The sequence below is a fragment of the Scyliorhinus torazame genome, chromosome 12, assembly GCF_047496885.1.
Source record: "Scyliorhinus torazame isolate Kashiwa2021f chromosome 12, sScyTor2.1, whole genome shotgun sequence".
Taxonomy (NCBI): domain Eukaryota; kingdom Metazoa; phylum Chordata; class Chondrichthyes; order Carcharhiniformes; family Scyliorhinidae; genus Scyliorhinus; species Scyliorhinus torazame.
Window position 1 is genome coordinate 63,473,819 of NC_092718.1, and position 22,375 is coordinate 63,496,193.

General features: G+C 46.1%; 1 protein-coding gene across 1 annotated transcript in view; it reads left to right on the forward strand.

The window, feature by feature from the left end:
* Positions 1-21,225, forward strand: part of mthfs (5,10-methenyltetrahydrofolate synthetase (5-formyltetrahydrofolate cyclo-ligase)) — an 87,921-nt gene extending 66,696 nt beyond the window's left edge. Inside the window, exon 3 of the mRNA XM_072468790.1 lies at positions 20,663-21,225. Coding sequence (XP_072324891.1) covers positions 20,663-20,886 — 224 coding nt within the window. The 3' untranslated portion in view covers positions 20,887-21,225. The remainder of the gene's footprint in view (positions 1-20,662) is intronic.
* Positions 21,226-22,375: the final 1,150 nt, after the last annotated feature.

Below are 22,375 nucleotides of genomic sequence, written 5' to 3' on the forward strand. Positions count from 1 at the left end.
AGATGCAGAATTTCTCGATCGTCGTTGCCGTCGTGATAGACGACATTCGGTGGGCCTCCATCCACTTGGAGTGCACACCGATTAGAAGAAGAAGCATTGGGCCCAGATAGAGACTGAAAAATCGACATGTGCAGGCCCAAGGATGACCAGGGCATTTCCAAGGGTGCAGGGATGCAGCCGCGGTGAGGCGACATCACATTGGCAGGCCACCACCTTGATATCTGCGTCCGTACCAGGCCACCAAATGTAGCTCCAAGTTAACATCTTGATCCATGAAACCCCGGGGTGAGCACTGTGGAGGTCACTTAAAACCAACGACTGACCCTTCTCTGGGATTACCACCCGGGCTCCCTAGAGTAAGACCCCAACTTCTGCATTTAACTCAATCAACTTGGTGGCGAAGGCCTTCAGCTCCCCAGATAACTGATCTGCAGTGCCTCCATTGAGGACGACGTTTCGCAACTTCGCCAAGGCGGGATCCTTTTGTGTCCATTTGCGGATACGTGAGGCCGTGACAGGAAGAGTATCCATAAAATTTAATACGTCCAATAATCCGTTGACACAGTGGGGAGGCGCTGACACTGAGGGCAACAGCAGATGACTCAATGCATCGGCATGGGAAATCAGGGTCCTAGAGCAGTGGCCGAATGTGTATTCATAAGCCGCGAGTAGCAGCGGCCAGCATTGGATACCAGCTGAGGCCATGGGCGGAATGGCCTTATCTCCTTAAAAAGGCCCAGCAGAGGTTTGTGGTCGGTGATCAATAAGAAATGCCGTCCGTACACAATGATGGAATACCTTGATGGCGTAGATCACCGCCAAGCCTTCATTCTCGATGTGAACATAAGGCGCCTGGCCGCCGACAAGCTCCTGGACGTTTTGTCCTATTATTATTTTTGTAGCATCTACCCTTATCTGTCAGTCCCTTCCTGCCATGGTCTGTCATTTCCCATATTAGTACCTTAATACCTTTCTCTCTTGCCTCGTCTCTACACTTTAGAACACAGAAAGATAGTTGTGGGAATACAACCATTTCAGCCCAAGGACATTACTGCAGGAGTTCCTCAGGGTAGTGTCCCAGGCCCAACCACCTTCAATTTCACCATGACCATCCTTCCACCGTGTGTCAGAGTGATTGTACAGTGTTCTGTTCCATCCACAATGCCTTATTTACTGAAGCATTGTATGTCCACATGCAGCAAACAGCGAAGCCCCCCACCCCCGACTGCATTAGTGTGGTGTAAATGGAATGCAGTGAGGGAGGACTTGCCCCCTTTTTATGGTATGTAAAAAGCGATTTAGATTGCTTTGTCAGATGGTTCCCATCGCAATTGTCCAGGGGAAGTCAGCGCTTCTGGACAATTGCCGGATAAACCCTTTCGTGGGAACTTCTAAGAGGGATTCCCCAGTGCATCAGTGGGACTCCCCCCCCCCCCCCCCCCCCCCCCCCCCACAAAATCTGATACTGGGGAGCAAGGAGATTATGGCCGATCAATGTACATTGTAAGTAGCTGAGGCCCCAGAACCAACCCTTGTGCCACTCTAGAAGTTACAGCGTAACAGCTTTAAAATGTCCTATTTATCCTTGCTCTCTGCTTCCTGTCCGTTAATCAATCCTCCATCCATGCTAATTCATTATCCTTCCTCCATATTACCTTTCAAATCCATGAGCCCTTATCTTGTATAATTGAACTAGGAGAGAGAAGTAAGAAATGTGTGAGTAAAACATTAGAGCTGAAGTACAGGTTAGGGTATTTTTAGATTTGAACTTTGGTTAGCGTATCTTACATATCGCCGCACGATAAACACTACTCGTCAGATAATGAAACAGAGCTTCGTGTATGAAGTAAATTGCTTTTATTCAGTTTGAATTAGATATCTCTTGATCAGTATTTTTTACTTGCAATACAGAGTCTCTTTAAAGTTCATTTTGTCCAAGCAAATACAGAGTACTGAGTTGAATTCAATACAAATAAGAGCTCTTGATATTTCTTCTTGTTGAATACACAATACAGAAAGTTGAAAATAAAAACAAAATAGCTGTTCAAAGCGACAGAGCAGAAAAGTAGCTTTAGAGATTAAAGTCAGTGATTCCAGAATGGCTTGTTCAAACCGGCACGTATTCTTTAAAGATTATTGCTATCAATAATGTCTCTCCCCTTTCTGGCTTTGATTGGGTTAAAGTTCTTTCACAGTTAATTCAATTAGATATGTATTGCCCATCAAATTTTAACATGAGGTGATTTGCAATATGTCTTTCTCATGGACCTTATCGGTTGCTATGAAAACAGTTTCTGGGAATGTTGTCCAATATCTTTGACTTGGCCAAATGTGTCCTTGGTTTGTCTAGGAGGTTCTTATCTTGATTATTCTCATGGGAAACAGCCTATTCTCACTGTCTGGTGTGTTTTAACAATATATTTCAAGAAGCCATTTTAAATCTTGGGCCATTTATTCCTTTTAATTAGTTATATACTTGATGCGCAATCAATTACTCTCGAGACAAGGTGAGTCATAACTAATAGGCTTTAATCTGCTAGAACTTTTTGTAAGGGCCACGAAGAATCCAGCACGAGTTTTAAGGATACAAAGTATTAACATTTATTTACTATAACAATATATACATAACAGTAGCAGTAACTTCCCTTGCTACCTTCTCCTTCCTGCTGGTTCCTGAACTGGCTAGCTTATTTATACGAGGAGTTTCTCCGCCCCCCTCATTGGGGAAGTTCATACTCCCACAGGATTGTGGGATAGTCATTAGTCCCCAGCCAATCTTAAGTAGGCAGGTTATAACATCCCTCCCCCCCAAAGTCCAAGGAATCCACCGAAGACCCTGGCGAAGGAAGGCGTCGGACTCGTTTGGCCGCAGGCCGGACGCCATTTGCACGCGGCGCTGGATCAGGCGGCGTGTAACGAGACGGAGACCGGCGCTTCCGTGATGAACGGCGCGGTTGTACATCCACGGCCCGTGGACCCCAGGATTCCCCCTCTGATGCATCCTGTGTCTCCATCTCGGAGTCAGAGTCTGCTGCCTCCGTCATGTCAGCGTCTCTATCTCCAGCGGGTGGCCATTGACGCGTACTGTCACCTTAATGGAGGCCACATGGGGAGCTGCCACACAATGCAGCTGCAGGCAGTCGTCCTCCGTCTCCACGTCCTCAGGAGTGGTCGCCGCAGGTTCATTCACATGGAAGGTACGGTCTCTGGGCTGGTCCCAGTTACGGCCCCTGGGCTGGTCCCAGTTTCGGTCGGAACGACGGCGCCTCTGGCGTCCCCAGGACCGCCGTCCGCGACGGGGTCGGCGCCTACAAGTCTGACACGGACATGGCTCCTCATCCATTGGCTCTGGAGAAGGCTCCCTTCGGGGAGGAATGTCCGATGGCCACTGGCGTCGGTCCGGACGTTGCCTCGCCCAAGGTACCGCAGGAGTGCGGGGGGACGTTTTTGGGCGGAAAGGGTTGCGCCCCAAGGCATGCACTTCCATTCCCTGTAGCTCCTGTACTCCTCGCTCTGCGCTCTCTCGGGACAAGACTATTTGTATTGCCTGTTGAAAAGTCAATGTTGGCTCCGCTAACAACTTTCTCTGGGTTGCTGCATTGTTAATACCGCAAACCAAACGGTCGCGTAACATTTCTGACAAGGTCTCACCATAGTCACAGTATTCCGCAATCCCGCGTAGCCTGGATAAAAAATCGGCAAGGGATTCTCCAGGGGTCCTCTCAGCGGTATTAAACCGGTAACGCTGGACTATCGTGGACGGGGTTGGGTTAAAGTGTTGCCCCACTATATTCACTAGTTCGTCAAACGTTTTGGTGTCCGGCGCAGCTGGGTACGTAAGGCTCCTAATCACCCCAAGCGTATGCGGTCCGCAGGCGGTGAGCAATATGACCACCTGCCGCTCGTTTTCAGTGATATTGTTTGCCCGGAAATAGTAACGCATCCGTTGTGTGTACTGGTTCCAGCTTTCCAGCGCAGCATCAAAAACATCCAAATGTCCGTACAGAGGCATGGTATAATAGAAAACAACTTCCAACCTGTATCCAACAAAAATCCAGGGAGGTGGCTTCAGCAGTGTAGACAGCTATTCACTTTTACCTTCGTCGCCAGTTTTGTAAGGGCCACGAAGAATCCAGCACGAGTTTTAAGGATACAAAGTATTAACATTTATTTACTATAACAATATATACATAACAGTAGCAGTAACTTCCCTTGCTACCTTCGCCTTCCTGCTGGTTCCTGAACTGGCCAGCTTATTTATACGAGGAGTTTCTCCGCCCCCCTCATTGGGGAAGTTCATACTCCCACAGGATAGTCATTAGTCCCCAGCCAATCGTAAGTAGGCAGGTTATAACAAACTGTTCCCCAGCAGCTTTGATACAGAAAGTGAAGGCTGCTGGGACGGCATCGGTTCTTATACTCTGCCTCTCAGGGCGGAGCTATGTACATCAGCCAATGGTAGACTCCTGGGTCTAGCCAATGGTCATCCACCTCTCAGGTACCGCAATACCTGGTATTACCACAATACTAAAAGGTAGATTCTTTACTAAAAAAGATGGATTCTATCAGGTATGTACTTCTGGGGCTTTTGTAACAGAAATAAATCAGTAAGTGGGTAATTGGGTATATAATGATTCGACGCATCAGCACTATTACACGCCGCACATTTGATGGTCCGGCATAAGTGATTGAACTCCACAGACACAAGGAACCTTTGGACAATGATCTGAATCTTGAGATTATGAAACTTGTCAAGGTGCCAATGTGTGCCAAGGTGTCAAGCTCATCAATGTCCTGGATGAGCCAGCTTACAGCTGGGCCAGTACTTGCTCCTCATAAGGAGCCAGGACTTCCAGATTGAGTGGACCCCCACCTGTGGGGGCTCTCTTGAGGGCGTTGTGGGTTCGCTTGCTGCTCTTAACTCAGAGATTTCCTCAGACATTTCAAACTATCATATGGTAGTTATCCAGCCTGTTATCAGATCAGTCTATGAAGCCTATGCTCTCATGTCATAAGGTGATCCTGCAAACCAGCTGCCATATAACTCGACTATTGCTTGATATGTACAATGGCCTGGTATTGGACAGTTGCGTCCTTGTGGAATCGTGCTACTTTTGATGATCAGCTAACCTCAACTACCTTCCGTATTCGCTCGCAAGACCTGTATCATACCGGGCCAAGATTGAAGCCATAATCACCCTAGCTGACCTCATGAGGTCATTGTCCCTTTGGTGGCACGAGGACCAGGTCCTTCTCACCGTGCCAACTATGTTGACCCGTTTGGCCACCTCCTCTCACGCAGCACAGGTCTGGCTGAGCTTCCTTCTCTTGCTTGCGTTTGCCATGAGCTGGCCACGTCAATCATGAAGTGCGCGCTGGAGGACGCCGAGGGTTGCCTCACTGAATTGGGGCGATACTTCAAAAGTACTATGACTGTAAAGGGCTTTGGGATATCTTGAAGTTGTTTTATAAATGAAAGCTTTTAGTTTCCAGTAGCCAAGTACAGAAACTGTAACCCCTAACATTTGTTTTTAATATAGGCCAGGATAGGCGACAGGAATGTGCTCTACGTGCCTCAATGCTGCATTTGGGGAGTCTTAACTTTCTCCCAAATGTATTCCTATCTAGTCCCAAGCCTGATTGCAAGCCTTTTTGACCTTCACTTTCAGCAATTGACCACAATATTTTTTGGTTTTCACACCCAGGGTGTGCTTTCAGATTGTGTGAATGTGCACCATGGGAGGTTTGGGGCCATGGGTGGAAAACTTTAATTTGCCTCCTCACAGTCAACAGCAGCAGCAAGCCACAGGCTCTGCTCGATAGTTTTAAGCGGGTTTTAAATCACACCTAGACTCAGCGTTGTTAACTGGTATCAGACACCAATAAATGATCAAAAATAGACAAACGTATTATCGGGTATTTCAGGCTGACTATGTCAGCATTATGATGGATTTTTATAAACATTCTGTGCCCAAGGTGGGTGGGAATGACAGAACAGGGGGATTTAGCCGCCCAAGTCGGCATCATACACTCCTGGAGGGCAGCACGGTGGCGCAGTGGTAGCACTGCAGTCTCACGGCGCCGAAGTCTCTGGTTCGATCCTGGTTCTGGTTCACTGCCTGTGTGGAGTTTGCACATTCTCCCCGTGTTTGCGTGGGTTTCGCCCCCACAACCCAAAGATGTGCAAGGTAGGTGGATTGAACATGATAAACTGCCCCTTAATTGGAAAAAATGAATTGGGTACTTTAAATTTGTATATTAAAAAAATCATACACTCCTGGGTTAGGAACAGATACAAAGTAAAGCTGCCCATCAAACACCCCAGGTCAGATATAACACCGTTAGATACAGAGTAGCTCTCCTTCTGTACTGTCCCATCAAACACTTGGCCCAATATGGAGTAAAGCTGTTTGTCAGGCAAGTGGATTAGATATATTGTCACCTGCATTCTGCATAAGCTTAGGGAAACAACAAGAACAATTTGCATTTATATATAGCATGGGGTGGTGAGACCATGGAAGTATTTGTAACCAGGGATGAGGGGTGGGATTCTCCGCAATCGGCGCGATGTCCGCCGACCGGCGCCAAAAACGGCGCGAATCAGTCCGGCATCACGCCGCCCCAAAGGTGCGGAATTCTCCGCATCTTGAGGGGCCGAGCCCTCACCTTGAGGGGCTAGGCCCGCGCCGGACTGATTTCTGCCCCGCCAGCTGGCGGGAAAGGCCTTTGATGCCCCGCCAGCTGGCGCGGAAATGACTTTGCCATGCGGCGCATGCGCGGGAGCGTCAGCGGCAGCTCACGGCATCCCCGCGCATGCGCAGCGGAGGGGGTCTCTTCTGCCTCCGCCATAGTGGAGACCATGGCGAAGGCGGCGCAGGTGGCGGCCCGATCGCGGGCCAGGCCACCTTGGGGGCACCCCCGGAGCCAGATCGGCCCCCGCCCCCCCCAAGACCCCGGAGCCCGCCATGTCCCACCGGTAAGAGAGGTGGTTTGATTCTCGCCGGCGGGACAGGCATTCCAGCAGCGGGACTTCGGCCCATCGCGGGCCGGAGAATCGCCGGGGTGGGGCCCGCCAACCGGCGCGGCGCGATTCCCACCCCCGCCGAATATCCGGTGCCGGAGAATTCGGCAACCGGCGGGGGCGGGATTCACGCCTGCCCCCGGCGATTCTCCGACCCGGCGGGGGGTCGGAGAATCCCACCCGAGAAGTTTAAAATCAAGGCATTGCTGGGTGTGGTAAACACCCTGGTGATAGGTAAAGAGGACTTGTGCAGATGGTGATACAGGCAGCAGAGTTTGGCATGAGCTCAGATTTACAAAGATGGAGGCCAGCTATGAAACTATGGGAACAATCAAACCTACAGTAGCAGAAGTATGAATGAGGGTTGCAGAAGCAGATGAACATTGCTGAGTATAAATAAGCGGATTTGGTGATGGAGAGGATTATTTGGTCAGATAAAACTGCTCCATTGAACCTACACAGATTTGAAGGCTATTTTCCCTGTTTGTCCAGTACATACAGGGGCTGAGTCTGAGATAACACATGGCTGTACAGTAAAGGACAATCATTCCTTTTTATTTAGAATATACATTGTGTGTATATAGGGGCTGCAGGAGCGAGAAACGGCAAATCTCTCACAACTCTAAATATAACACTGTTTTTCTGCACAAAATCGGACTTGTGTTAAGTTTTGCTCACACTTTCTTGTGATCTTTTTCAATGGTAAATTCCTTAATTCACTTGTATAATGAAAACTGCCTCCGCACACATATCATGCTCTAGTTACACTCTCCAAACTAACAGGATGTTACAGCACCTTAGTTTTGCAGCTTCTAGCTCCTCAGTCTAGGGTACAGAGAATCTCTGCGTCACACAACTTCTCTGTTTCCGAAATCACTCAAAGCTTTACCATTTAGTGATACAAATAATAATATGGCATCGCAGTACTACATCCGATTAAGAATGCATACCTTTAAAATGAGAACTGAATTACATCTGTATGCCTTAGCCCTCTAATCCAGTTTACTTGAAGATTAAACTTGGTCTCAATTGCAGGCCATGGGAAATCTGGAATATATAATTAAAAATCCTCTCCATCCTCCTTCAGTCATGGCTTTTAGTTATTTTTTATGTTGACGTTTAACTGCATTTTTGGAATGAGAATCCTATATCAACACATTTACCGTTGAGGTTAATCAATCCATACATTATAACAGTGAGTAAATGAAAAGTACTATTAACTGTAAATCACCTTGGAACGCCCTGAGACCATGAAGACATGTTATAAGTCGGTTGTTCAAATTTCTAATGTCACATTTTGAACCTCCTTGTAAAATGAAAAAAACCCTCCCAGTGTGACCTGTGGGTAATGATACAGGCAGCATTTTAATATGAGTTATTCAAGCACTGGGAGGCCTGTAACTACAGCAGATAGCCTCCTTCCATTATTGGTGACAAACTTTAAGTAACAATTTCCATTAAAAATACTGATTAAGTGTTACTCAAATCACTGCTTGGGGAGATGGTGACGTAGTGGTATTGTCCTGTTCCACCGGCAGGACAGACCCAGCAGAGGTGGCGGCTCAGTGGTATACAGTTGGGAGTTAGTTGCCCTGGAAGCCCTCAGCATCAACCCCATCTCATGGCATCGGGTCAGACATGAGCAAGGAAACCTCCTGCTGATTACCACATACACTGCCCCCACACCCAACTCAGCTGAGGAATCAGTACTCCTCCATGTTGAACACCACTTGGAGGAAGCACTGAGGGTGGCAAGGGTGCAGAATGTACTCTGGGTGGGGAACATCAATGTCTATCACCAAGAGTGGCTCGGTAGCACCACTGCAGGCTGAGATGGCCGGGTGCTAAAGGACATAGCTGCTAGACTAGGTCTGTGGCAGGTAGTGAACGAACCAACAAGAGGGAAAAACATACTTGGCCTTATTCTCACCAAGCCTGCTGCAGATGCTGTTCATGACAGTATCGGTAGGAATGGTCACTGCACAGTCCTTAGATTTCAACAGATCCAGCAACTCAAAATTGGGCATCCATGAGCCGCTGTGGGCCTTCAGCAGCAGCAGAACGGTATTCAACCACAATCTGTAACCTCATGACCTGGCATATCACTCACTCTTCCATTACCACCAGGCCAGGGGATCAACCCTGGTTCAATGAAGAATGCAAGTGGGCATGCCAAGAGCAGCATCGGGCATATCTAAAAATGTCAAGCTACAACACAGGACTGCTTGAATACCAAGCATTGGAAGTAGCAAGTGTTAGAGCTACCTGATTCAACAGCCAATTGTAAAGTAGGAAACATACTGGCCAGTTTGCACACAAGATTCCTCAAAGACTAATGTAATCATGACCAGATTATCTGCCTTAACAGTCTTGATTGAGGGATAAACATTGGTTCCAGTTCACCAAGGAGAACTACCCTGATCTTCTCTCTGGTGCCACATCATCTTTTATGCTCACCTGAGAGGGCAGATGAGGCCTCAGTTTAATATCTCATCAAAGGGTGGCTTTTCCAACAGTGCAGCGCTCCCTCAGTACTACACTGGACTGTCAGCCTAGATTACACGCTCAGGTCAGTGGAGTGGAACTTATATCCCCAATCTTCTGGATCGGGTGAGAGTGCTACCACAAAGCTATGGCAGATACCGAGCCAGTAGAAAGCTTGTTCAAATCTAACAGAAGATAAACCTAAGAGAAAATAAAGGCGAGAGGGAGGGCTAGACCCGGGGGTGGGTGGGGGGACGACAGCTAAACCTAGGGGAGGGGGAAGGGAAGAGGGAAGAGACAGGAACAATAGAGGGAACCAGAAAGGGGGGGAGGCAAGGGAATGATGGCCGGAAGGAGAGCACGGGAAACGACAACAAACTTGGCAAATACAGTAACAGAGAGCAAGGAACATACGGGCGAAAGAGGGAGAACGGCCGAAGCGGAGGTGAACGCGCGACGACAACGGCAGCGAAAACCGTCCGGGAGAAGCAAGTACCAACACCAGATCCATTCTCATATTACCCTCTCTGTATTGGACATAACCAATGTAATTGTTTCTCCGGCACTCAAATGTATATGTACCTCCCCAGTATCCCCCCCCCCCCACAAACGGGTGCCTACTTATTTGTTCAACATGATATTGATCACTGTACAGAGTTGCTGTTTTTGAGCTAGTGCACAATATCCTACCAGGTTTTTTCTCTATTCTACATATATATTTTAATCTGTGTACATAACTGTAAAATACTATGTTCAAAAACCTAATAAAAAACATTTATATAAAAAAAATCTAACAGAAGATGAAAAAAGATAATGTTTTGTGGTCACACCTGCAGCACAACGCCTGTAGTCCCACACCATGCATTCAGCATGGGAAAATTCAGTGTTTTCACTTTAATAATTGGTGTCATTGTTCTCTGCCTCAATGTCATCTGCTTATTTATCTCTTGAGTAGCCCAGGGTACATAGTGGAAAACTGAGACCAAGGGTGGTATTTTATGCTCTTCACTGTGGTAAGGTGGGAGGTGGGGGAAGGGCATTTAATCGGGCAGGGTGATGACAGATATGAACCACACTGCCTTCTTACCTCTGTCTCAATTAAATCCATGGTGGGGAGGACCGTGGTCAGGAATGAATGCGCATAGGGCCTCATGCGCTTTGTATTAAACCAAGGGCAGGCAGGCTTGTCCCCATGACTACCAAACCGTGCAGCGTTGCCTCTGGGCTCCCGGGCGGATCCTTCATTCAATGGTATTCAGTGCTTCATCAAGTGGCCAGGCTTTGGGAAGGTGGAGACGGGAGCACTGAGAAACTCCTGCCATCACGATCCTGAGTCCAGGAATCTAAATATGCTCCAGGTGTTGAGTTGGTGTCTCTCCTGCAACAACCACTGCCGGTCTCTAATTGTCTGGCAGCTCCCTGTCGCAGGACCTCCGCTTCTGGGGTCGACTGTCTGATTGGCGTGTAATCCCACTGGGCATTCCCAGGAGGAAACAATGCTGCTCTCCCATCAGGAGCTGAGACCGCCCGCCCCCCCGCCCGCTCTTTGCATAAAATCCCCCCAAGCACAGAAAGCCCATCGAGAAACTGCTGTTACATGTGTAGGTGGTGGAGATACTGGGTGCCCAAAGACCAGGTGGCGGGAGAAGCAGGCAATGATAGCAAAAAGCGAGGCTGAAACCTACTATTATGACTATGGAGCTGACTGCGAGAGGGAGAGACGAAGGGGGAGCCTGGTAAAAGAGGAGAGTGAAATTGAGATGGGGTGGAGAGAAGCCTGTGGGAGGGAGAGATAGAGGGGGAACAGAATGAGAAAGAGGGGCTGGGGAGCAGGGTGTTGGAGGGAGGGAGATGTGACTTTCTGCCTTTTTAATGTATTCATTTTTTGAGATGTGGGTTTGCTGAGTAGGCCAGCATTTATTCCCCATCTCTAATTGTTCTTGACAAGGTGGTGGTGAGCTGCCTTCTTGAACCACTGCAGTCCATGTGGTGCATGTACACCCAGAGTGCTGTTAGGGTGGGAGTTCCAGGATTTTGACCCAGTGACAATGAAGGAGCGGTGATATATTTCCAAGTCAGAATGGTAAGTGACTTGGAGGGGAACTTGCAGGTGGTAGTGTTCCCACGTGTCTGGTGTCTTTGTCCTTCTATATGGTAACAGTCATAGGTTTGGAAGGTGCTGCCTAAGGCAGCTCAGTGAGTCTCTGCAGTGTGTCTTGTAGATGGTACACACGGCTGACACTGTGTGTCGATGGTGGAAGGAGTGAATGTTTGTGGATATGGTGCAAATCAAGCAAATTGCTTTGTCCTGGTTGATGTCAAGCCTCGAGTGTTGTTGAAGCTGCACTCATCCAAGCAAGTGGAGAGTACATCACACTCCTGACTTGTCTGGTAGATACTGGACAGGTTTGTAAGTTAGAAGTTACACACTGCAGGATTTCTAGTATCTGACCTGCTCTTGTAGCCACAGTATTTATATGGCTAGTCCAGTTCAGTATCTGGTAACTCCAGGAAATAAAATGAACGGTGAACTTCAGACGCTATAACTGGCAACTTTAAAATTGACATTTTGACGGTTGTATAGATTGGAAATGTCTGTAAACATTAACTTTCTAATCCGAGAGATATCACAAAACAAATTTGCACATTTTTGTACGGTAGATGAAACTGATTGGCCTAAGGCTCTTTTACTTCAAAATTTTGTTCCATAATCTTAAAAGAGGCAATAACATCTCCTTAGCAGCAGAATAATAGATCATGCAATGACCCATGCATATCTGGCCAGCACAGTACTTTGCTTTCCATATGTGTGTGAGGCACAAAACTAAAATGCATGCAACTTATAAACTAATAGGTCTTTTTGTGAGGATTCCCCAATTTGTGAGGATTCACCTCAATATAACAGCAAAATTGTAACAGTAAAAATGCGAGAGCGGATTTATCCGAATTGTAACCCATATATCTCAGTAAATATTTATTTGTACACAAACAGGGTACCCCTGCAAGTTTATTTTCCAGAAGTTCCCATCCAATTTCCTTTAGATATAATTGATTGTCTCTGCTTCCACTACCCTCTCGGACAGCGGGTTCCAGATCGTTACCACTCATGGCATCAAGAAATTCTTCCTCACATTGCCCCTGCATCTCTTGCCCAAAACCGTAGATTTGTGTCCCCTGATCCTTGTACCCACATCTGATGGGAAAGGTTTTTCTTTGCCTCATCTAAGTCTGTCATAAAGGTGTACATCTCGATTTAATCTCCCCTCAGTTTCCTTTGTTCCAATGAGAACAATCCCGGCTTCTCCAACCCTAACCTTGCAGATGATAACCCTCATCCCTGGAACCAGTCTGGTAAATCACCTCTGGAACCTCTCAAGGACCCTCACACTTTTCCTAGTGTGGCGATCAGAACTCAATGCAACCCTCTAGTTGGGGCCTAACCAGAGCTTTATAACCTTCCGATTTTTGTCCTGTATCTCTGTTTATGAAGCTCAAGGTCCCATATACTTTGATAACTACTCTTTCAATATGACCTGACACATTCAAAGATCACAGGAACCCCAGGTCCCTCTGACCCTGAACATTCTTTAGAACTGTGCCATCTAATCTCTATTTCTTCACCCAACCTATTTTGCCAAAATGCAGCACCTCATAATTCTCTGTATTTAAGTTCTGTCTACCAATTCTGCTTGCTTACTGATGTCCTGTTGCAGATGATTAGAATTTTCATCACAGTTTCTCACACTTCCAAGTTTGGTACCATCAGCAAATTTTGAAAATGTATTTGTAGTCCAGAATCCAAGTCACTTATACATTGCAAGAAACAGTGCCCTTGCTAAACCTTAGAGAACCCATTGTTTCCATCATCCAATCTGAAAACATTCATTTATCACAACTCACTATTTTCCGACTTTAGTTAAATTTTTCATCCAAGTTGACACTGACCTTTCTGTTCCATGAGCCTTGATTTTGTTAACCAAGCTTTTATGTGGTACTTTGTCAAACAATTTCTCAAAATCCTTGGAAACAACATCCGTTGCTTTCCCTTTATCAACCTTCTCCATTCATCAAAACATTAAATTTGATTACTCAGCCACGATCTGCATTCAACTATTTAGTGCTGTCTCTCCTTAATTAACTCAAACTCTCCTTAATTAACTCAAACCTCACCAAGTGCCAGTCGATTTCCCCCCCCCCCCCGATTATTGTTTCTAAAATCTTACCCACCATTGGTGTTAAACTGTCTGGCCTGTACTTACCAGGAGTGTCCCTACACCTTTTCTGGATTTAGGGTGTCAAAGTTGCCACTGTCAAATCCTCTAGTTACTTCCATGTATCTATGGAAGATTGGAAAGCCCTCTGCCATCTCAATTCCCCCGTGGGCAGCACGGTAGAAAAGTGGTTAGCACAGTTGCTTCACAGCTCCAGAGTCCCAGGTTCGATTCCCGGCTTGGGTTACTGTCTGTGTGGAGTCTGCACGTTCTCCCCGTGTCTGCGTGGGTTTCCTGTGGGTGCTCCGGTTTCCACCCACAGCCCAGATGTGCAGGTTAGGTGGGGTTATGGGGATAGGATGGAGGTGTGGGCTTATGTAGTGTGCACTTTCCAAGGGCCAGTGCAGACTGACACCGAATGGCCTCCTTCTGCATTGTAAATTCTATGATTCTATGAAATCTGATTTCCAGCAAATTTGCTCCTCTCTCTTCCACTGTTCAGAAGTCCATGGAATACCCCCATTAGCATCATCATTCCCCTTTTGCTTCTCAATTCTAACCAAATGAACTCTGACCGCTTTGAGGACATCCTCTCTTTCCAATGCTACAATGACTTCCCAAATCAGTACTGCTGGTTTTGTACCGATCAGTGCCATGGAAGCTCAACTTGTATCTTATAAATTATAAAATATGCATTTACTTTTTTTAAATAAATGTTTTTAATTGGGTTTTTGAACAAAGTATATTTACCGTTATGTACACAGAATAAAATATATATAGAAGAGAAGAAAACTAAAGAAAAACTGGTCGGATATTATGCACTAGCTCAACAACAACAACTCTGTACAGTTAGCAATATTATTTTTAACACATGAGTAGGCACCTGTTTGTGGTGGGGGGGGCGGATTCTGGGGAGGTACATATACATTTGGATGCCGGAGAAATAATTACATTGGTTATGTCCAATACAGAGAAGGCAATACGAGAATGGATCTGGTGTTGGTACTTGCTTCTCCCGGACGGTTTTCGCTGCCGTTGTCGTCGCGCGTTCACCTCCACTTCGGCCATTCGTCCCGTCTTTTGCCTGTGTTTCCCTTGCTCTCTGTTCCTGTGTTTGCCACGTTTCCCGTGCTCTCCTTCCGGCTATCATTCCCTTGACTCCCCCCCCCCCCCGGTTCCCCTCTATTGTTCCCTGTCTCCTCCCTCTTTCCCCCCCCCCCCCACTACCCCCTTCCCCCCCCTCCCTCCTCCCCTTCTCCTGCGGTTCAGCTTTGTTTTCTCTTAGGTTTAGCTGTTCCCCCCCCCCCCCCCCCACAGGTCTATCCCTCCCTCTCACGCCTTGGCTACTTTCCCCTGATTCTTGGCTACCTGGCTATTCTTCTGCTTGTTCGTTTGCCACAAACAGGTCCCAGAACAATTGAGTGAATGGTAGCCATTGTCTGACCCCCGGGTGGCGAATTTGATTTTCTCCATTTGGAGAGATTCTGAAAGGTCGGACAGCCAGTCTGCAGCTTTGGGTGGTGCTGCTGACTGCCAGCCGAACAGGATTCGATGGCGGGCGATCAGGGAGGCAAAGGCAAGGGCATCCACCCTCCTCCACAGGAATAGATCTTTCTGGTCTGATACCCCGAAGACCGCCACTTTCGGGCATGGCTCCACCCTCATCCCCACCACTTTGGACATTGCCTGAAAGAAGGCTGTCCAGTACCCCGCAAGTCTGGGGCAAGACCAGAACATGTGAGCGTGGTTGGCCGGGCCTCCTTGGCACCGTTCACATCTATCCTCCACCTCCGGGAAGAAGCTACTCATACGGGTTCTTGTTAAATGGGCTCTATGTACCACTTTTGGTTGCATCCGGTTGAGCCTTGCGCACGTGGAGGTGGAGTTGACCCTATGCAGTGCTTGGCTCCAAAGTCCCCACCCTATTTCAATCCCTAGGTCTTCCTCCCATTTCTTTCTTGTTGCGTCCAGTACGGTGTCGGCCCTTTCTACCAGTCGTTCATACATGTCGCTACAGTTCCCTTTATTTAGGATGCTTAAGTCCATTAACTCTTCTAGTAGTGTCTGTCGTGGCGGTTGTGGGTACGTTCTTGTCTCTTTTCGTAAGACGTTTTTGAGTTGCAGGTACCTTAGCTCGTTCCCCCTGGCTAGCTGGAATTTCTCCGTCAGTTTGTCCAGTGTTGCGATCCTGCCGTCCGTATATAGGTCCCTAACTGTCAGTGTCCCTCCGTCCTGTCCCCACTTTTTAAAGGTTGAATCAGTCAGCGCTGGTGTGAACCTGTGGTTGTTGCAGATGGAAGCTTTGTCTGACATTTTGGCCAGGCCAAATTGCTGCCATAGTTGGTTCCAGGACTGGAGGGTGGCTATCACCACCGGACTGCTGGAGTGTTTTATGGGTGGGGATGGGAGTGCCGCCATAGTGAGGGCCCGGAGGGAGGTCCCCTTGCAGGAGGTCTCCTCCGTGCACACCCACAAAATATGCATTTACAACTCTGACATACATACCACAATTGAACCTCTGATAACCTTTGACCCAGAAGCAGGACAGGAGGGAAAATTTGAAATTTATTCAAAATACCTGTGGGATCTGCAATTGTTTTTGTGAATGCTCAAAAGAGCCTTTTAAGAGTTTGCATCAATTGTAAAAAGATCAGTTGTACCTCTACTGGATAATAAGAAATATTGATCGATGTGACCAGGCAGTCCTTGATCTGGAATCAGTACCAATAAGAAGTTAAAATGCGAATGTGATGTGGTTAGGCGCAAAGGCAATTTAACAGTCTCAAAGGAGGGCTACAAACGGAGAAGCTGGTGGGTGAAGAATCAGATGCAGACAGAAAGAGAAAACAGACAGAGACATAACGAGGAACACACCAAATTCTCTTCAGGTAAAGAAACACATCGCTCTCAGGAAGAGGTCATTTTACTGATTGGCAGAAAAGGTGATAGAAGCTCTTGGAGGCACAAAAGATCCAAAACCTGGAAATCTGTATCAGTAGCTCACAGACCCTACAGAATTGGGCTTTTCCCAGAAGACCAAACTATGAACCTGCATGTTACTAATTGGTCAGTTGAAAGGAACTCAGGAAAGTGACAACATCAGGACTGTATTGACTCGACGGAGAGAGGGTTCATAGAAGTGTGTTTGGTTGATGATAATTGTGCCTGTGGAACTCCGAGGCGCAAGATGTTGTTGGATAGGACTCCTTTGTGGAACCACAAAGGCAAAAAAACCATAATGGGAGTTATGTACAGGCCTCCTAACAGGGGCACAAGATGCACCACGAAATAGAAAGTGCATGTCAGAAAGGCAAGGTCACAGTGATTATGGGGGACTTTAATATGCAGGTGGACTGGGTAAATAATACTGCCAGTGGACCCAAGGAAAGGGAATTAATTGAATGTTTACAGGAGGGCTTTTTGGAACAGCTTGTGATGGAGCCCACGAGGGAACAGGCCATTCTGGACTTAGTGTTATGTAATGAGCCAGACTTGATTAAAGATCTTAAAGTAAGGGAGCACTTAGGAGGCAGTGATCATAATATGGTCGAATTCAATCTCCAATTTGAAAGAAAGAAGGTAGAATCAGATGTAAAGGTGTTACAGTTAAATAAAGGTAACTACAGGGGCATGAGGGAGGAACTGACGAAAATCGACTGGGAGCAGACCCTAGTGGGAAAGACAGTAGAACAGCAATGGCAGGAGTTTCTGGGTGTAATTGAGGACACAGTACAGAGGTTCATCCCAAAGAAAAGAAAGGTTATCAGAGGGGGGATTAGGCAGCCATGGCTGACAAAGGAAGTTAGGGAATGCATCAAAGCAAAAGAGAAAGCCTATAAGGTGGCAGAGTAGTGGGAAGTCAGAAGATTGGGAAGGCTACAAAAACAAACAGAGGATAACAAAGAGAGAGATAAGGAAAGAGAGGATCAAATTTGAAGGTAGGCTAGCCAGTAACATTAGGAATGACAGTAAAAGTTTCTTTAAATACATTAAAAACAAACGGGAGGCAAAAGTTGACATTGGGCCGCTCCAAAATGACGCTGGTAATTTTGTGATGGGAGACATGGAAATAGCCGAGGAACTAAATAAGTACTTTGCGTCAGTCTTCAAATTAGAAGACATGAGTAATATCCCAACAATTCCGGAGAGTCAGGGGACAGAGTTGAATATGGTAGCCATCACAAAGGAGAAAGTGCTAGAGAAACTAAGAGGTCTAAAAATTGACATATCTCCGGGCCCAGATGGGCTACACCTAGAATTCTAAAGGAGATAGCTGAAGAAATAGTGGAGGCGTTGGTGATGATGTTTCAACAGTCACTGGAGTCAGGGAAAGTACCAGAGGATTGGAAAATCGCTGTTGGAACCCCACTGTTCAAGAAGGGAACAAGGAAAAAGATGGAAAATTATAGGCCAATTAGCCTGACCTCGGTTGTTGGCAAGATTCTAGAATTCATTGTTAAGGATGAGATTTCTAAATTCTTGGAAGTGCAAGGTCGGATTAGGACAAGTCAGCATGGATTTAGTAAGGGGAGGTCGTGCCTGACAAACCTGTTAGAGTTCTTTGAAGAGATAACAAATAGGTTAGACCAAGGAGAGCCAATGGATGTTATCTATCTTGACTTCCAAAAGGCCTTTGATAAGGTGCCTCACGGGAGACTGCTGAGTAAAGTAAGGGCCCATGGTATTCGAGGCAAGGTACTAACATGGATTGACGATTGGCTGTCAGGCAGAAGGCAGAGAGTTGGGATAAAAGGTTCTTTTTCGGAATGGCAACCGGCGACGAGTGGTGTCCCGCAGGGTTCAGTGTTGGGACCACAGCTGTTCTCTTTATATATTGACGATCTAGATAACGGGACTGAGGGCATTCTGGCTATGTTTGCCGATGATACGAAGATAGGTGGAGGGGCAGGTAGTATGGAGGAGGTGGGGAGGCTTCAGAAAGATTTAGACAGTTTAGGAGAGTGGTCCAAGAAATGGCTGATGAAATTCAACGTGGGCAAGTGCGAGGTCTTGCACTTTGGAAAAAAGAATAGAGGCGTGGACTATTTTCTAAACGGTGACAAAATTCATAATGCTGAAGTGCAAAGGGACTTGGGAGTCCTAGTCCAGGATTCTCTAAAGGTAAACTTGCAGGTTGAGTCTGTAATTAAGAAATCAAATGCAATGTTGTCATTCATCTCAAGAGGCTTGGAATATAAAAGCAGGGATGTACTTCTGAAGTTTTATAAAGCATTAGTTAGGCCCCATTTAGAATACTGTGAGCAATTTTGGGCCCCACACCTCAGGAAGGACATACTGGCACTGGAGCGGGTCCAGCGGAGATTCACACGGATGATCCCAGGAATGGTAGGCCTAACATACGATGAACGTCGGAGGATCCTGGGATTATATTCATTGGAGTTTAGGAGGTTGAGGGGAGATCTAATAGAAACTTACAAGATAATGAATGGCTTAGATAGGGTGGATGTAGGGAAGTTGTTTCCATTAGCAGGGGAGACTAGGACCCGGGGGCACAGCCTTAGAATAAAAGGGAGTCACTTTAGAACAGAGATGAGGAGAAATTTCTTCAGCCAGAGAGTGGTGGGTATGTGGAATTCATTGCCACAGAGAGTGGTGGAGGCCGGGACGTTGAGTGTCTTTAAGACAGAAGTTGATAAATTCTTGATTTCTCGAGGAATTAAGGGCTATGGAGCGAGAGCGGGTAAATGGAGTTGAAATCAGCCATGATTGAATGGTGGAGTGGACTCGATGGGCCGAATGGCCTTACTTCCACTCCTATGTCTTATGGTCTTACCTACTCGATGTGAATAAAGAATTGTTGTCGTCAATATTTTCCTGCTTCTGTAGTAGAAAGATTCAACAACGCTCGTTGAGACAAAATAACAAGGCTTTATTTACGAAGAGACTGCATGCAATAATGGCTGAAACTTGAGGTCAGAGAGTAGTTAGTGAAACTGCTGATTCCTTCTCAAGTCTGCCCTTTTACAGAAAATCAGTTCAGTATTTATACATTATCATTATCAAGATAGCGTGACTACAGCTTAGTCAGGAATTCGATCGGAAGTAGAAACGGAAGCAATGCCTGCTGACTTTATTGGGCTCGTTGTCGCATCACTCATACCATTATCTTGTCCTTGGATGGAACATTGAGAGGTCGGAGGAGACTTATTTCTTCCTGACCATATCTTGTCTTATTCCTACGGCCCTGGGTTATGACGAGTTAGTCTTATCAGGAGTTGTCGAGGTCCGGTATTTTGGAATGGCTTGACCTTCTCTGATCTTATTCATACTTCAAGTGATGCAGAGTCGGCCTTATTAGTCTTACAGGGGTCTGAAATGGTTAGGGCAGCATTTCTTACATTGTATCAAATATTTTGACCAGTCTTCCCATTGACCAGTTTTCCCATCATGCCATTACTTTATTTGTACCATATCACAGAATAGCATATTGTGGAACAGTGTAGCTACATTATGCTGTACACACTGAAGGGGGATGCTTGTGGTCGTCTTAGATGTATCTTTGTTGTACTGACTATTTAAAGTGAAATTGACATTTTTATTTCAAATATTATTTGTCTGTTAATTTGTGTTCAATTTGTGTTGATCCTGCTTTGGGTTAATATAAAATCTATGAAAAGTGGATTCTTGTTCTCAATTTCTTCATTTGGGAGTCATTTGGTAAGTTTGGTTTATGGCTCTCCCATGGGGATCATAGCAAAATCTATATTGCTGTCTTAAAGCTCTGTAATAACTTTATTATTTTGTCTTAAGAATAAGTTATGCAAAAATAATGCAAACAATGAGTTGACAACAGCCTAAAGCACATGAAGGAGAAAGCTAGAATATGTTTGGTTATAATATGTTGCTGCAAAGTTTTTGTTTATTCACCGTTTGCAGTTTTTTTATTATACAATGATGGACCTAATGTTATTTCTCTTTCAAACAGGGGGTCTTGATCTCATCCTGATGCCTGGCTTGGGATTTGACAAACATGGTAACAGACTCGGCAGAGGGAAGGGTTACTATGACACTTACCTGGAGCGTTGCTTGCAGCACTCAAAGGGCAAACCCTACACCATTGCCCTGGCCTTCAAGGAGCAGATCTGTGACGAGGTCCCAGTGACTGAAACTGATGAGAAAATCAATGAGGTATTGTATGAGGCCCCGTAGGTGGATTCATCTGAAGCACAGAGAGCAGAGTTGACACTCATTCTAAACCAGGACAACAATTATCCATAAGAAATGAAGAGAATAATGCACCAACTCCTTTTGAAGGGGAAACTAGTTTATTTTTAACAGGAAGGAATCTATTTTTTCTGATAATTATCTGCTGTGCCAATGGCAAGTAAAATAGATGAACAGATGTTGTATCTTAGATTGCTGCAGAAAGCAGTCAGAAACATGTATTGATAATTTCTACATATTTATGCAATTAAAGTATTGTAATCTATCTTGAATTAATTTCATAATTTAATAAAAAGACTACTTATTGTGTGGTCATCTGTCACACACTGCAGGAACTTGTCTAATTATTTTTGGCTCTGGGGAAATCGCATTCTTGAAGAGTGACCAAGGCAGTCAACAGCTCAGCAATCCAAGCACTTGCTTGTCACGAGGTAGGAATAACAATAATAATAATAACCTTTTATTGTCACAAGTATGAAGTTACTGTGAAAAGCCCCTAGTCGCCACATTCCGTCGCCTGTTCGGGTAAGCTGGTTCGTGAATTGAACCCGCGCTGCTGGCCTTGTTCTGCATTATGAACCAGTTGTCTAGCCCACTGAGCTAAACCAGCTATTTAGGAGCTAAAACAGAGCTGGGACTAGTTTTTCACATCTTGGACATCTCTAGAATAGTCTTCAGACCCTTCCAAAATGGCAGGTTCAGCGGATTGATCGGTGCCACTCCAGGGCATTTAAGGAATTCTGGACCCATTTCAATGGACTGTTATCAGAGATGTTAAACATCTCCCACAATCCTTGTGAGGAAGAGAACAGTGGAGGCCAATAACACAGTGAGGCCAGCAGAGGCCCGAGAGCAGGCTGTGGATAAAAGGTGTGGTGGGGACCTGAAACCATTGTGAGAATACCGAAGGCCCGAGAGCACACGGGCATAAAAGGTGTGCCAGAGACCCGAGAGAACAGCAAGGATAAAATTTGGAAAGCCAGCAAATAACCAACAAGGACGGCAGATACATGAATGGTTGTTAAAAATCACAATGTTTGTTCATAGAATTCTTACAGTGCAGGAGGAGGCCATTTGGCCCATTGAGTCTGCACCGACCCTCTGAAAGAGGACCCCACCCAAGCCCACTCCCTTGCCCTATCCCAATAAATTCTTAACCTAACCGACACAACTTTGGACACTAAGGGACAATTTTGCTTGGCCAATCCACCTAATCTGCACATCTTTGGACTGTGGGAAGAAACTGGAGCACCCAGAGGTAACCTGCGCAGAAACGGGAGAATGTCCAAACTCCACAGCCACCCAAAGCCGGAATTGAACGCTGTGAGGCAGTAGTGCTAACCACTATACCACCCACTGTGCCATGTGCCCACTGTACCACTATATTGCCCACACGGTGTTGTCCAAGTACAGAAATTGGGTTAACCTCAAGGGTTAATTGCGAATCTATAACTTGCTATTGCTTTACAAAATG